Below are 16,572 nucleotides of genomic sequence, written 5' to 3' on the forward strand. Positions count from 1 at the left end.
AGGTACTTCTGTTTTAGGCCTCTGTGTTTGGAGAGGATGTGTTGCATAACAATAGATACCTAATACCTTGGGTTATCCAGAAGCTATTGATTCTTTCTTTCCAAAGAATGAGAGTATATCCCTGGATTCCAGGATATACAGGCCCAATAAGGGAGATTAAAAGCGCATAGAACTATCAAAGTCTCTCAGGGTTCCACAAATTAAATCAATCAGTTGAGTGTCCGACTCTTGGTTTTGGCTCCCGTCATGATCTCAGGGTCATGAAATCGAACCCCATGTCAAGTTCCATGCTCAGCTCAAATTCTGCTTGAGACTCTCTCTCCCTCTCCCTTTACCCCCAACACGTGTGCTCTCTCTCATAAATAAATAAATCTTAGTTAAAAAATAAGAAATACTTCCACTATCTTCTTCATGACAGATCTAGAAAAAGTGAACATGTACAAATCTGAACACCGAGAAATTCCAGTCACCCTTATGTACTCAACAGAAATGCATTCACCAAAGACACATGTGAGAATGTTTGTAGAAGCATTATTGAAAATAGCCAAAACCCAGAAACCACCCAAATGTCCATTGAGATCAATAGACTGTAGTATATTCACTGAAACGCAGTATGGCAGAGAGTGATTTGACCAAAGCCACAACTACATGTAACAATATGGAGGAATGTCTCAATCTTTCCATAGAGTAAAACAAAGCCAGATGTAAGACTATCTGTATGTGATCCTACTTCTATAAAGTATAAAAAGATAAAATTAATCTATAATGTAAGATAGTAGTTATTCTCAGACAGGGTAATGAAGGAGCATCTGGGGTGCTGGTAATGTTCTGGTTCTCCATTTGAGTGCCGATGACATGAGCACGATTCCTTTTGGAAAAATGAGTAAGCTATATGCTTATGATTCATGCACTTTTCTTTTTTCTTTTTTAAGATTTTATTTATTTATTTGAGAGAGCCTCTCTTACTCAAAATCTAGCATATGTACCCACCCTAATTTTGCTTACCAAACCACTCAGAGTTTTCTTGTATTCCTTCTGTACAAGTTACTTGGCTTCTAATTTTTGATATTAGATCTTATCTTAATGACTTCAGGTCTCTCAAACACACAGACAACATTCAAAACCTATTAGTGCTTCCTTAGGTCAAATCAAAAGGTGCAAGCATACTGAAAAGTCATCCAAATGCAGACTACAGGACTCCTCACAAATTACTGGCATCACGGTTAAAATATTTATTTATTTATTTATTTATCTCATTTATTTACATGAGAGGGGGGGAGGATCAGAGGGAGAAGCAGACTCTCCGCTGAGCAGGGAGCCGGATACAGGACTTGATTCCAGGACTCTAGGATCATAACCTGAGCTGCAGGCAGTTGCTTAACCAACGGAGCCACTCAGGCGCCCTCATGCACTTTTCTGTATCTACGTTACACTTCCATAAACAATTAATTTTGAAAAATTATCTTAACAACTTCTCTTTTTTGAAGTAAGTATAGCTGAGAGCAGTACAAGCTTAGGAAGGATTATTCTTCATATTAAGGCAGAGGATGGAAAATTCCTGTCCTGCCATTAACTAGTGCTGGCGCTTATTTGCCTCATAAAAAATAACAGTTAATATTGATTATGTACCAACTAAACCTGCAACATGAGTGTGACAAATAAGTATGGCATTTTATTTATGTTCAAAATAATTTTTTGAGACAGATCGTGTAATATTCATTTTATAAATGTGGACCAGAAGTCAAGAAAATAGAGTAACTCACGCAGAGTTTCAATGTGTATCGATGACGTAGGCTGCATTTAAACCTAGACCTCTGGCTTCTAAGTATTTACTTTTTTCAACAATGCTGTGATCCCACTGAAAAGAGGCAGGTAACTAGGTAACACTTATGTTCCTCTAGTACAAAACTAAGATCTGTGCAAGTATAAATCTATATTGCCTTTGTATATAGGTTTGTATAAACACACACAATGTCTATATGTGTTTGGGTGTATGTGAGTGTTCATGTAGTGGGTTGTGTGGCTAAGATTCTGTCTCCTTAGTGCCAAGATCTAGGAGGAAACTAAAAAATATGAAGATTCATTGGGATGGTTCCAAATATTTGATTTTTGGCTTTGGGTGATTCAAGCATCTGAATAAGTTTGCTCTTATTTTCGTCCAGAGATTTACTCAGTACAGATAGAGCCTCTCTTACTCAGAGACCCAAGGGGTGAATTGATCAGTACTCATCTTCCTGATGCTTTCCTTTGGATTGTTAGGAAAGAGAGAAACCTGTTTCACATAGCCCATTGTGGGGGCTCCCCACACCCTCCCTCATGCAGATAGTTTTACAGGAAGTGGTAATTCATGGAGACACATGAGCAAACACCTTGATCAATGGCTATTAGCTTGGCCCTTGGAAAGCAGACAGCTGGGTCCCCGTGCGAGAGACTACTCTATGGGATGCAGCCTCAGAGGGACTAATAGTGTCCCCTTTGTAGCTTATAACACAGTATAACATGGACACTTTTTATTGGATCCTCACCACAAATATGTAAGGTAGGTGTTGACTTTATTCCCATTTCGAGAATCCAAGTCTTCAATAAGTGTCTTGCTCATGTTAATAAGTGGCACAGAGCCAAATGCTTTTCATCATTCCTGGTCTCGCTGGACAAGGAACTACATGGAAACGAGGCCAAGGAAGGGATTCCTTCTAGAGGTCTTTTCACCATTCTTCTAGAACAACAAAATTAGGAGTTCAAGTGTAGTCCTCATCTATAAGAAGGTATAATAATACAGGGATTTCAGCAAACTTACTTTAAATCAACTTAACTTTCTGAGCATTTTTGCCAACTTTGGTTCAAATTGGAATTATAGGACTGCCTTATGCCTATCACCTAGGCTATGCCCATCCAAGTAACATTTTAATAAAATTAGTGGCCTACAGCACATTTTATGTTCTTGTTGGAACCTTACAGCAAACCGAGAAATAGTTTTGTTTTTTCCATTTTGTACAGATGGAGAAACTGAGGCTCAAAAAGGTTAAGGAACTTGCCCGTAGTGTCCTAATAAATAACTGAGACCCTCTACATCAAAAATGCATTCTGTGTCTGGTACTTTTGACGTGTGCAATGAAGAATTATTTACTATTTTCAATGGTAGGTTGGCACTTAAATTGAAGCCTCCCGGCTGTAAATCTACTATTCTACTTGGCCTCTGTCCTGTAGCTTTCCCTCTTAGATCTCCTTGTCCCTGAGGCTTCCTTGGCAATCTAACCAGTAATTATGATGGCATCACTGACATGGTGCTTTCTACATGCTTCCATTTATTAATTTGTGTCCATGCCCTCCAGCCAAAGACCACCAGGAACACATCTATAATGAAACACTGGGTTGCTTGACTCATTGCAAGGAGGGAGACCACACATCCCAAGGAACCATGGAGTGTTGCCGTAGAGGATGTTAAAAGGGACCTATAGGATGAAAGTCAGTGCCCGGTGATTTTGGGGAGGGTTTGAAGGAGGCAGGGCTTACTCTGTATAATTTTGATTGGATATCTCAATGAATCTTATCCAGAAAGAGGGAATAATAGAAAGCTAAAGAAGTAATTAGTAAAGTGGTAACATCACTCATACTAGCTGGGAGGGGGGACTTTTAGTATTTTTGTGGTTCGCACAGTGATTGTTTTTGTATGTGCTTGGAAAAAAAGGCTACCTTTGGGTGGGGGGTGTCTTACTTATGAGATTATTTATGTTTAGCAAGAGAAACACCACAGCCTACCTGCAAATGCTAGGCCAACAACTAACACCACCAAAGCCCTGCTTTCGTTCTGAGGTCAGTTCACAGATGTTGGGGTCTGCTTTTCTCCTTCTTTATCTAATCTTCACATCGAATCTGTGATTGAAAAAAGAAAAAATCTGTGCTTGAGCTCTATTAGGATCCTAGATGAGGAACTTGAGACACGGAGGGTTTAACTGGCCAATGAGAGCCCAGGCAGTATGGCCTCAAGAATTCCCTCCTGACTGCTAGGATACTCCACCTCTCTAGCTATTTCCCGGGGGCCTCATCCTATCTGTAAACCCTTGACATTTGATCCCAGTGGGACACTCCCACCTACTTTTAACTACGTGCTGTGGATTCTCTAGCTTGCCTGGACACTCAGGTGGCTGGATTCTATAGATCCATAGTGATGCGGACTTACCCTCTGGAAAGCAGCTGGAATTCCTCACCTGATAACCTCCCAGGACCATTCATTCACTGCCATCCCAAACGCTCTGGAAACCTGCTCTGCCTGTTTAATTGGACTCCCCACTCTTGCCCTCACATTCCTTTGGGTGTCCTCCCCACCCTGGTGAATGAGGCTTATTTCTGGAGGGGCTAGACAAAAGTCCTGCTCAACCCCTTGCACCTATTGTGACATCCTAAAAGAATCTGTTTAAGGCCCCCAGGGTGTTAGCTGCTGCCTGCAAGCTTGCAGGCAGAGAGGTATAGAGGAAGGAGCTAGCTGAGACCCCAGTTAATGGTTATATGACTACCAGGCAAGTTACTTAATCTTTTGGAGTTTCATCAGCTATACTATTAAGAGCACCAGTGACCAACTCAAAGTATTGGGAAGGTCAGATAAGACTTTTTTTTTTTTTTTTTTTTTTTGGTGGAAACTGAGGAAGTGATTAAGTTTCCCATCTGGGGTGATACAGAGCAGACAAGAGAGAACAAACAAGGAAGGATGAGAGAAGCTATAAACTGTCCTGAGCAGGCCAAACTCTCTAGAACTATTTATCTTCCTATTGTATACACAGCTCCTGCCAATGTGAGGTTCACTGGAGAATTTCCATCTCTGATGGGCTTACGAATGCAAAATGTTGATTGTAATGGAAAAAGTATTAGAGTTAGCATCAGGGTATCTGAGTTCTAGATCTGGTGCCACCATTTTCTGTCCTTGGGCAAATCACTTGACCTCCATCTTTTTCTCCTCTCTCTCCTCAGTGGCAGAAGGGAAGTTCTATAAACCAAAGGTTGAGCACTTTAATTTAGTCCTTACCACAACCCTCTCCAGTACGTAATATTATTATGCACATTTTACAGAAGAGGAAACCCAGGATAAGAGTGGTCAAGGGGTTTGTCCAAAAATACACAACCATGAGAGGCGAGGTTGTGAAGCCAGGCAGCCAGACTCTAGAACCTGTGGTCTCAACCTCTACTGTGAGCAATGCTTCCACTTGCCCCCCCTGCTTTCTTACAGACAGCTCTGAGGATCAAATGGGCCCATGGGTGTGCCGGGATATGCTTTAACTGTGGGATGCACTGCAGAGACGTGATAGTTTCTCACTTCCTGTAGTTTTGAAGGGCAGCATTAGCACAGAAGTCCTGAGCTTGGATGTTTTCAGAAAGGCAGATTTCAGCTCAAAGTGAAGACAGTTCTTCCACAGTGAGTGCTCCTAAGTGAGATGCGCTGTGTCTGAGGCAGGAAGCAAACCCCAGCAAAAGAAACACGTGCCCAGACAAGAAAGCAGTGGAGGGTTTCTTTCATCACCTGTGTTAACTGAAGATCGTGGTACAGGGCTCTGCTAGGGTAGAAGTGGGGTACCACTCTTCCTCTTTTCTTTTCATGTTAGATGCTCCCTAGCCACTGTTTCCCCTTCAGATTCTGTGAATTCTTGTGTTTCTGTGAGGTTGCTGGAGCCCCACTTGACCTGAAGGTCCTTTGCCAACTTCATCACAGCCTCTGGGGCAGGGGTGGATATGCGGGAAAACATTTTTCCTGAACTCTGGCTCAGAGTCCTTCAACATCTGTGGAAAACAAGGGAGTTTACCACACAACCCTCTCACAATCAAGTACTCAATTAATGCTTGGCTCCCCAGAATGACCTTTCTCAAGAAAAATACCACTTAAAACTTTTTTTTTTCGCCTCTCTCCATCTTTCTGAGAGAGGAGTTCTGAGGCCAACCACTGAGAAAGAGCTTTTGGTTCCCCCCCCTGAAAACTGTTGTTCTAATACCCTGGCCAAAGCATGCAGAATGGACCACTGAGCGTCCCCTGGCATGACCTCCACACTCCCTGGGTGGGGATAGAACAAGGACTGAGATGAAAAGCTAGCAAGAGAGCAATAGCTCCTTTATGGATTTCTCTGTCACAGCTTCACCCTAAGAGGACAGGAGAGCCATGTTTTCCCAGGAACAGCAGGAGATGGTATATGCATGAAAAGAAAGACAGGCAAATAGAGATGGAGAGAGAGACAGACAAGCACTATGACACTATTAGGAATTTTACACCCCTTTGAGATCTGGAACCCTCTGATTCAAAGTGTGGTCCACAGACCACCAGTATCACCAACAGCTATGAGCTTGAGCTTGTCTGAAATGCAGAATCCCAGGCCATACTGCAGACTGAATCAAATACTTTACCTCATCAAGTCCCTGAAGCAATTCTCAGGCAAATTAAAGCTTAAGAAGCACTGATCTAGGTAAGATTGCTTCACAACTCCTAGGTATGTTCCATGGAAGTCAAAATCTCTTCCCAAATTGTCCATTAATTACCAGCGAGCTCACTCTCTCAGGGGCACCCCTGGAACATCTGCTTCCCCTACATAGGACGGTATATGGCTGACTTTGCCCTCCTGTGCTCCTGTTTCAGTCTGCTTCACATCAGACCAGATGGAAGACTTAATTCCTTCTTCAGTTTATACCAAAAAACAACTCATACAGAGCATTTGTGTATATGTGTGTAGGAAATGTTCCCAAATTCACTACATAGTGGGAATGGGACAAAACAACCACTGAAACCACTTTCTACTGAGTGATAGACCACAGAGCAGTGGGAGTCCTTCCCTGGGCCCTCTCCCCAGGTGTTTTCCAGTTCACCCGTGACTCTGGGTCACTGGTGCCTTTCCTCTCTTCTATCCCCATTTCTACCAGGAGCAAAACTCCCCTCACTTTTTCATACAGAGCAGGAATGACATCCCTTCTGTTGTTTTCACACTATGTTCTCAGGATCTTCCTTCTGTCCTCTATGTCGAAAAAAGACAATTCCTCACACCCATGTTCATAGCAGCACCATTTACAATGCCAAAGAGGCAGAAGCAGTCCAAGTAGTCATGGACAGATGAATGGATAAATAACATGTGGTACATACAATACAATAGGATGTTGTCCAGCCCATCAAAAGGAAAGATCTTCTGATGTATGCTACTGCATAGATGAACCTTGAGGATACTGTGCTAATGAAATAAGCCCATCAACAAAAGATAAATATGGTATGATCCCATTGATATGAATTATCCCAAGTAGTCTAATTCAAGGAGACAGAGATTAGAACAGTGGTTGTCAGGGGCTGGGGGAAGGGGGAAAGGGGGAGGAGTTGTTTAATGAGGGCTAGGTTTCAGTTGCAAGATAAAACAGTTCTAGAGCTGGGTTGACCACAATTAGAGCAGTGCCCAAATCCTCCCCGACCTGAATCCCAGGAGGTGCTGGTCTCCTAAAGGGATGTAGCTGAAGCCTTATAGGACAAGTGTTCACCTCATAGGAAAGGAAGATCTGGAGGGGAGTCTTGCCTCAGTCATTCCAGTATATAAAATGGCAGGAAACTCACTTCATGTTCTGGGTTCCCTCTGGAGTGTTTTTCACTTCCTCATGACCTTCCTACAGGAATCTACAGGAGTGAGTGGCTAGCAGCAACTGGCCCCACTCTGTACACTGTAACCCCACCCCTTAGCTGCATTTGACCAGACTGGGGAAAGGCCCCTGAGTCAAAGCTGTTTCAATCAGGGTCCCCTCTGGAGTAAAGGGGAATCTGAACAGAGAGAAGGATAAGGTCAATCTCTTCTATGGTTGGCATGATAACTTGTGGGCTTGGACGCTGTGGGAGGCTGCCACACACAAACCATTTGCACTGAGCAGCTGAGAAAGCCAGACTCAGAGAGAAAAGACAGAGGCAGCCCAACAGCCAAGTGGAGAAAAGGGGAGAGAAGGAGAAGCACCATTTCTCAGGTTCAGGGTAGCCCTCTTCTCCCCAGTTCCTATCATTCTTGGAGATTTTCCCCAAGGCTTGCTCATGAGCTTGGTTCCCTAAATCACCCTGTATCTGAAAATGAAATTTCTTTCTTTAGCTGAAGCCAGATCCATTTGGTTTCTGTTGCTTGCCACCAAAGCAATGTTGAAAAATTCCCATTCACCATTTTGAACCTGAGTTTACTTTGGCTGAAAAATCAAGATAGTGATGCTAAGTCACTGAATTATTGCAAGAACAAAATGACTATTTTTTAAAATGCCATAAAAATGGAAAGGACTATTATATCAGAAGGGAGATAACACGGATGGAGCAAAATGGATTAGACAGAAGTTTTGTTCTGACTTTTTGAAATATTGGTTTAAAAATAAGAAAAATAATGATAGGAGCTATTTGGGAATATATCCTAAAATATCCAACCGTTTTCTAAGTATGTTATACATACTAATTCCTTTAATATTCATATCAACCTGGTTTTGCATGAGTTCTATTCTATTACCCCATTTTGCAGATGAGGAAACTTAGATACAAGAGAAGTTGAATAACTGGTCAAGATCACATAATACTTGATGGCAAAGTAATACTTCTGGCTTTTATACCTGTTTCTTCATCTGTAAAATGGCACAAATGATGGATACCCCAGAGTTGTGCTTAGAGAATTAACTAAAAATATCCTCACAATGTATATGACACACAGTAGTTGATTTGGTGAATCTCTTTCATTAGAAAACTCATCATAAATCTATTTCCTTACTGAAATGCAAATGAAGAAAATAAAACATGCAACTACGAAGAGGTAACTTTTAAATAAATAAATAAAAGGCAATTCTGTTTACACAGCAAGAAATGGTCTCATAAAACTTCTAAGCCCAAGTGGGGAGTAGGCTTGAAAAGATGTAGACTGGATGAATGGAACAGGGCATAAGGCAGCCTCAGACAAACATTTTTCAAGCCTTCTCTTTCTAAGGGGAATCAAGATACCCACATTCTACAGCCTTTTTTTAATCTCAACTTTGAGAATGGCATGTCTCAATTGGATATGAAGTGGGGGAAGGCAAGGAAACTGAGAATGGCCACACAGTACTATTTCCTGGGGGTTCTTTGGGTATCATCTCTCATTACCAATGAAAAAATGGGAGCTCCAGGAGATAAAGAACACACCTCTAGTCCAAAAACCAGGAAGCTGAAGAGTCAGATTTCAAATCCAAGTCTCTCCGACCCCAAAGTTCTTGCTTTCCTCCTCCTCTTCTGAGGTATCTCACTGAACCAGATGTCTATTGCTGCTTACCAAATCACCCAAAGTCAATCATTTGAAGCAACAATAAGCATTTATTGTCTTATAGTTTCTGTGAGTCAAGAATTCAAGAACAGCTTAGCTGGATGGTTCTGGCCCAGGATTTGTTGGGAGCTACAGTCAAGATACCAGCTGAGGCTAGAGTTATCCACAGGTTCAACCGGGGCTGGAAGAGCCACTTCCAATTGCCAAGTAGGCAATCTGGTGCTGGTTGTAGAAAGCAAGGCCTTGGTTCCTCTCCTTGTGGGCCTCTCCGTTAGCTGGCTGAGTATCCTCACAGCATGGCGCCTGACTTCCTCCAAAAGAAGCCACCTAAGGGAAGGAGTGCCAGGGAAGCTATCCTAGCCTCTAAGGTCCCATAGAATCACTTCTACCACATTTTTTCAATTAGACTTAGACAGACCTACATTCAAGGGAGAGAACTAGGCTCTGACATTTGAAGGGAGGAGAATTATGGACATGTTTTAAGACCACCACACTTAACACCTTGAGAACAAATTTGCGGCTCTGGTGTGAGTTGCCTAGCCTCTGTATAAAAGGAGTCAGAGGTTTCCAATATGTCTCAGGATAAAGATAAAAATCCTCAACGTGGCAGCAAGGTCATGCATGCCCTATATGCTGCATGCCCCCAGACTCAAACCAGGTCTTTCCCTTTGATGTTATGCACCTGGGCTTCCATTCCCACTAAAATGCTATGTTTCCTCCTGCCTGAAGGCCTCTGCAGAGATATCCCTTCAGCCCTCCATGCCCTCCCTTACCTTCTGTTGCCTTGCCAATATTCACTCATCCTTCAGAGCGTGGTCAAAGATCACCTCTTCACCAAACCTGCCTCCACATCTTTGACCAGAGCAGGTCCAGTCAGAAGCTTTGATAAATCCTTGAATTTTTTAATAGTATCTTTGTATTTGTTATTATGTTAATGTGATCATTTGACCCATGTCTGCCTCTCCCACTGATGTTCAATCTACACTGAGACTGTGTCTGATTTTTTATTCACAAATATAACCCCAGAGCTTTGCACTACCAAGGACATAATATATACTCAATCGCAAATGTGTTAATGGAATGAATGAACGAATGCCCAGTGATCTTCTTATAGCTGGAGATGTGCAAGCAGAAGTGGAACCACCTTTTTGTAAGCATGCTTTAAGGGAGGTTCTAGCATCAGACTGGGGTTGACTGCATGACTTTTAAGGTTCTCTTCCTTTAGGAGACTCTTTGAGATTTTGTGTGTTTATGATTCCACTCATGGGCAAGCAAACTCTGCCTCCATGGGTAACTTACCTGTTGCCCAAGTATTGGGTCTTCTAGTTCCCAGGACACACCCTCTCAAGGAGAAGCCTATCTGAGGCTCAGCTGGTGGCCTGACACACATCAAGCACAAGGAAGGCCTATACTGGAAATCTCAGAGAGTACCTTCCTAGGGCTTGAAGGAGGTTCTGGTGATTGGGCTCTCCGTAGCTCCTTTAAGAAGTTTTACAAGGTTAAGGTTTGCTCTAAAAATAAGCCCACAAGGCTTTTTAAAAAGCTTCTAAAACCATATGTCCACAACAGCCATTTTTTTTTTTTTGAAGGGCCAGTGAGCCTTTAAAAGCTTCAAAAACCACCACTTGGCCTGCCTCCCACAGTGGAGAAAGTTCAATAGGCACTGTGTTGAAAACTAGACCTGCTTTTAAGTCTTCCAGAATCTGCCCCTGAAACATTCGGCACCTATCAAAGGGGTTCAAGATGGAGATCAGTATGTGCAAGGCTTGTTACCCTAGAGGCCAGCTTCTTCCACAGTAAACAACTGCCTCCAATAACCACAAAATGGCAATTAGCTGCCTATGGAGGGATTGTTTCAAGTCTTTCTTTCCTGTTTCCTCTCTGCTCCCATAGGTCTCTTCATACCATGGCCTGTTATGGATTGTTCTATTAAATGCACACACACATACCATGGTGTGCCCAAGAAAAAAGTCCACCAAGGTGGAGTGCCTACCAGGTGACGGGCAGCAAATGAGGAAGAGCATTTATTTGTTACATTTTTCTCTGCCTTTCTTTCTTCTTTTCCTCTCCCTCTCTGTCTCTTGCTTTCTCTTTTGTTTCTTTCCCTTTCATTTTTTCAATAAATATATACATGCCTATTATGTACCACATATTGATATCTATATTTCAGATGGAAAGGTGAGGGTTACAGAGTCATGGGGAGCAGTAGAATGGGTCTCTCAATGAATCAGAAGTGCATTCTCCCTAAAGACATGTTACCATCTATGGGGGACAGGAGAGGAGCACAGGGTATGAGGCACCACACTCCTGGCCCCTTGAATTCTTCTAGCTTCAGGAAGGAATCCCTACTGACCCCTTTATATCACAAGGAAACTGAGAGCCCCAAGAGGCTGAGACAATTGCTCATGATCCCATGGACCTATCAGCCTTCATGAACATGTGTCTTGCTTCTTCCCTAACAGAAAGAACATAACCACCCATAAATAGCTACAGTGCAGTAAGACAGGGCTCGGGGAGAGTGCAGAGGAAAGAAAGACACCTTCCCACTAGAGGATCAGAGAGGATCTGGCTCCTTGGAGCTACGGGAAAGTGGATTCTCTCTTCTCCAGATCAAGTTCACTTCAGTCTCCTTCCTGTATAAGTGAAATGTGTCTCGTTTCTTCATAAACATGAAAGCACATATACAGATGTTCACCCAGCTTATGCTCAGACATCATCAGGGACAGGGAGCTCACTACTTTTTAAGGCAAGACAGTTCTGGCCAATTCAGACTATTGCTGAAAGCCATTCTTTCTGTTGAGCCACGCTCATGGTTCCATATTCAGCGGTGTGGAACCACAACAAACTGGTCGACCCCATGACTGTAATGGCCCTTCACAGCCATGAAGAAACTTTGCACGTGTTCTCCAGATGCTTCCCTTCACTAAGCTAGACATCCCTGTTTCTTCATATTGGTATAAAGAAGCAGTGTGGTGAGTTAGGAAGTGCGTGGGTTCTAGCAGTAGACTACTAGGGTTTGAATCCCAGCCTCACCATTCACGGATTGCAAATCTTTGGGCAATTCTTCTCACAGAGCTTTGGTTTCTTTATCAGCAAAACAATAATATCTACCATAGAGGATTATTGAAGAGATACATTGCAATAATCCATGTGAAACTATTATCTGAATGCCTAGAACATAGAAAGCATGTAGAAAATGCTACCTAGTGCTGAGGGGCCCTTTCAAAATCTTGAGTAATGAGGTATTTCTTTCCTGTTTGGGGACAGAAAGGAATGAGTAGAGAGCTAATTTTGAAGGGTTGTGGCATTGAGACACTCAGAGGCCTGAGACAGTTGCTGACAAACTGAAATGTCTCAGGTGCATTCTGAATGATGACCTGGAGCAGAGATTCTCAAACTTTGGCATGTGCTAGAATCTTCTGGAGGGCTTATTAAAACAGAGTTCTGGGCCCACCCTCCAAAGTTTCTGATTCAGTGGATCTATCATTTGCATTTCTAAGAAGTCCCCAGGAGAGGCTAATGCTGCTGGTCCTGGTCCGGGGACCATTCTTTGAGAACGCCTGCCCTAGAGCTTAACCAGTGATCGGTTACCAAGTTAACCATGACTTTCGGGAACACTATGCACACACATGCTTGTCTTCTCTCAGTCAGTCCTCCCAAACAGTCCTCCAAGGCAACTAGTTAACCACCTCCTCTTCCAAAATAAGGAAACTAACACTGTGGGTTTGTAACTTGCCTTTTATCACACTGTCAGTGGCAGAGGTGGGTTTGAAATCCAAGTCTCATTGCCCCAAAGTCTGTGCTCTTAATCTCCATTTAGCAAACGAGTAGACTGAGGCACAGAGAAGCGAAGTCTCGCTTAGGCCACACGTGCAATAGGGAGTGAAATTAGTTTTCAAATCCAGATCCGTCTGACCCCACAGTCCATGGCCTTAACTCAAACTTCTGTGAGAAGCAGGGTATGCTGAAGGCTGTAGGCATTTCATAGTAGAGCCTGAGACCTCTTTCCTGTGCAGGAATTTTATTCTGTCCTTTCCTTTTTGCTTGGCTTCTCTAGATAATTGCCTCCTTTCTCCAGGCTCTTGATGGGGTAGATATGGTCTTCCTGGGGATTGAATGACCACAGAAGGAAAATAACTTAGAACAGGCTGTTCTTCATTCTTCCTCACTGGTATTTTTCCTTCAGAGCCTGGAAAGAAATGTGGCCTCTGCACACTTTAAATTGGGCCATCAATTATTTGAGTCCTGAATATGCAGAGCTCATTAGGGCTGTGTTGGCCACAGCAGAGCACCTGGGCTGACAGAAGTAAACTTACCTCCACTGTTTCAGGCAGGACTGCCCCCCCCAGAGTGCAGCCTGGCGGGGCCTTGCCAGGCATTAATGTGACCAATTATTTCTGTCCTCAGTTACTAGGTCGTAAATCCTGCCTGGCACCGAGTCCCTGGTTTCCGGTAGAAGAAGGTTCGGCTTTAGGAATGACTCTACCTTCTGGCTGGAGAGTGGTGCGATGTTGTGGTTAGGACTCGTGGCCTTGAAACCTGTGTTGGAGGGACCTCATTATGGCCTATCAATAACCAGCGGTGTGTGACTGTCACGTGCCTGTTCTACTCAGCTGTAAAAGCCACCCAGTGCCTCCCAAGATTGTTCAAGGGAAACTGTGTTTAAGAAAAGAAGTCAGGCGTTTCTAAGAGACCTCTGAGGACATCTAGGTTTATCTAAAGTCCCTGGCAGGGTTGCCTAAACCAAAGGTGTGGAGTGAATCCCAGGCTTCTTCCCGCTCTGGGACCTTGGCACTTAATCTTACCTATCCAGAAAGGTCTTCCTTCAACCCTTTGCATACATGGCTGCTTCTCACTCTTCAGTTATCTCCCCAATGGTCACCTCTTCCAAGAAGCCTTCCCCAGCAGCTGTCTAGAGACCCCCTCTTTGCTCTCGGCACCCCAGTTACTGTCTGAAACATCAGTCTCGTCAGTAGGAAACACAATCTATACTTACCTTTTCCTTTCTGGTTGCAAGATCATTATCTAATGATTTCACATGCTGCCAAGTCAAATCACCTTTTGCCATGTGCTGAATGAGAACCTGCGTGCCCCCTCCCTGAACTCCACTCCCCTAAGGTTGCAAAGCTCATTCTTTAAGAACTGTATCTTGTGACTGCTCATCTGGGCAAGTCAGGATTTTCCAAAATGAACAACCAAAAACAAGATGCAGAAGTCACTCGGGGCTGAGTGTGATACCTGATGTAAGATGTTTGTATTTGCAAACCCAGCTTTGCTGCTTTTATTCAAGGTCATTCCATGGTATAAATTTGATCTATTGTTTTCCAAAAGGCAGGGAAGACAAAATGGCAAAAGACAATCCCTGCTTTGAAGGAACTCAAAGGGACAGATACACAATGTTGCAGACAATCGCAGGGCCATTTGCCATAGAGGTAGTGAAAGAGCATAGAGGCTTGCCAGGTGCAGAAGGGCAGAAAAGCAGCATGAGGGAAGTCAGGACTGAGAAATAGGACAGCATGTTCAGGGACTTAAAAGTAGCCCAGGTCAGCCTGAACAGGAGTGGAAGAGAGTGAGAGGACCCACAAAGAGCCCCAGTGCTTCCCCATCCCCATGCTGATTTGGGGATTCTGGCTACGTGCGCCTATTGTCTGTCTTCCTGTCTATAGTCCAGATCCCAGCTTCCATGTCCCCAGTACCAAGCACAGTGCCTTCCCAGAATCAACATTCTTATCAACAACCCAGTTATCATTTGTTGAATAACCTTTAAATAAAGGGTCAAGTTCTCAGGGTTCCCCAGCTTCCCCAGCTATCACCTTCTCCCCATGATGAAGAAAATTCACTTGAGATTCTTCCTTTTCCCCTCTCCTTCCCTTTACAGAAGAAGATCAGAATTTTTTAAATACATTCTTATTTCAAAATGATTAAAAAAGTAGATGGGGGCTCAGTGAGGAGCTCTCTGGCCTGGGAAACGTGGGTACTGCCACCAAGCATTCAGGGAACACAAGTTAGAGGACGAGCCCTATCTCTTTTTCCAGCTGCTTGCTATGGATAAATGACTTACAGTCTCTGAGCTTCATTTTACTCACCTGTGTAATAAGGATTCTCCCTTGAAGAGTGGGTAAACTCTGAGAGGACTCCAAGAGACAGGTGTCGTAAAAATGCACTCCATGCAGACTTATCATAAGGAACTTGACATGCACAACCCCCCTTCAACTTCCAGGCTTCCTCTCTCCTCTCACTGCCAGCTTCCACCCAGATATGCCCATGGAAGAAATGCACTGGCTCCAAAGACAATAACAAAATGGGATTCAGTGGGATGAAGCAAGGAGAGAAGAAGCCTTTCAAACTGCAAGTGAGAAATCCCTGACTGCTTTTTCTTCCTCTTTACATTCCAGCTTCTATCAGCGTCACCTATTGGAAAGAACAAGGTTCTGGAATCCTGGGAAATGAGCTCTGCTGAGAAGTCACTGTGTGACTTTGGGCAGATCACCGTACTCTCTGAACTCTGCTCTGCTCTCACTAAGGGGCTGGACCAGGAAGTCCCTAAAGAAGTGTGTTATGGGGACGCCTGGGTGGCTCAGTTGGTTAAGCAGCTGCCTTCGACTCAGGTCGTGATCCCAGCGTCCTGGGATTGAATCCCGCATCGGGCTCCTTGCTTGGCGGGGAGCCTGCTTCTCCCTCTGCCTCTGCCTGCCATTCTGTCTGCCTGTGCTCGCTCTCTCCCCCTCTCTCTCTCTGATAAATAAATAAAATCTTTAAAAAAAAAAAAAAGTGTGTTATGTAAGAGAGCACACTCTAGACAGGCAGACATGGCTTTGGATCTCAGATCCTGTGGCCTGCTAGCTGTATGAACCAGATGCCTCAGTTTCCCCATCTATAAAGCAAGGTTATGAGATACAACCTAGCTAAGGTGGTTATCCTGAGGCTTAAATGAAATGAATTACATAAGAGATTTAACAGTGTGCCTGGTTTATAGTATTTAAGAGAAGGACATTGTTATCTTATTAAAATTATCATCATCATTAGTATTGTTACTCTCAAACTCTTGGGATCTTAACTTGAAGGCAATCTCAGTGGGGGGTGTGTTTTGAATGGTCACCTTCTCCCAGGGGACCCACAGCATTACCCAGAAGAAAGGGTGTCCATCCCATCTGGCACACAACCTGAGCCTCAGAAGGGGAACCATGCCCTCCTACGTCCTTCCCCTGGAGTCTCGTGTTTTTCTCTGTGCCCTGCCCTGTCTGGCCCAGTTCTGAGAGCTGGAGCATCTGCACTTTGGGTCCACACTGGTCAGGCAGCCAGGAGGGAG

At 43.7% G+C, this 16,572-nt stretch overlaps 1 protein-coding gene across 1 annotated transcript in view; it reads left to right on the top strand.

The window, feature by feature from the left end:
• LOC132002057 (uncharacterized) overlaps positions 1-15,974 on the top strand; it is a 120,086-nt gene extending 104,112 nt beyond the window's left edge. Inside the window, exon 6 of the mRNA XM_059377087.1 lies at positions 15,659-15,974. Coding sequence (XP_059233070.1) covers positions 15,659-15,898 — 240 coding nt within the window. The 3' untranslated portion in view covers positions 15,899-15,974. The remainder of the gene's footprint in view (positions 1-15,658) is intronic.
• Positions 15,975-16,572: the final 598 nt, after the last annotated feature.

The sequence above is a fragment of the Mustela nigripes genome, chromosome 14 (genome assembly GCF_022355385.1).
Source record: "Mustela nigripes isolate SB6536 chromosome 14, MUSNIG.SB6536, whole genome shotgun sequence".
Lineage (NCBI taxonomy): Eukaryota > Metazoa > Chordata > Mammalia > Carnivora > Mustelidae > Mustela > Mustela nigripes.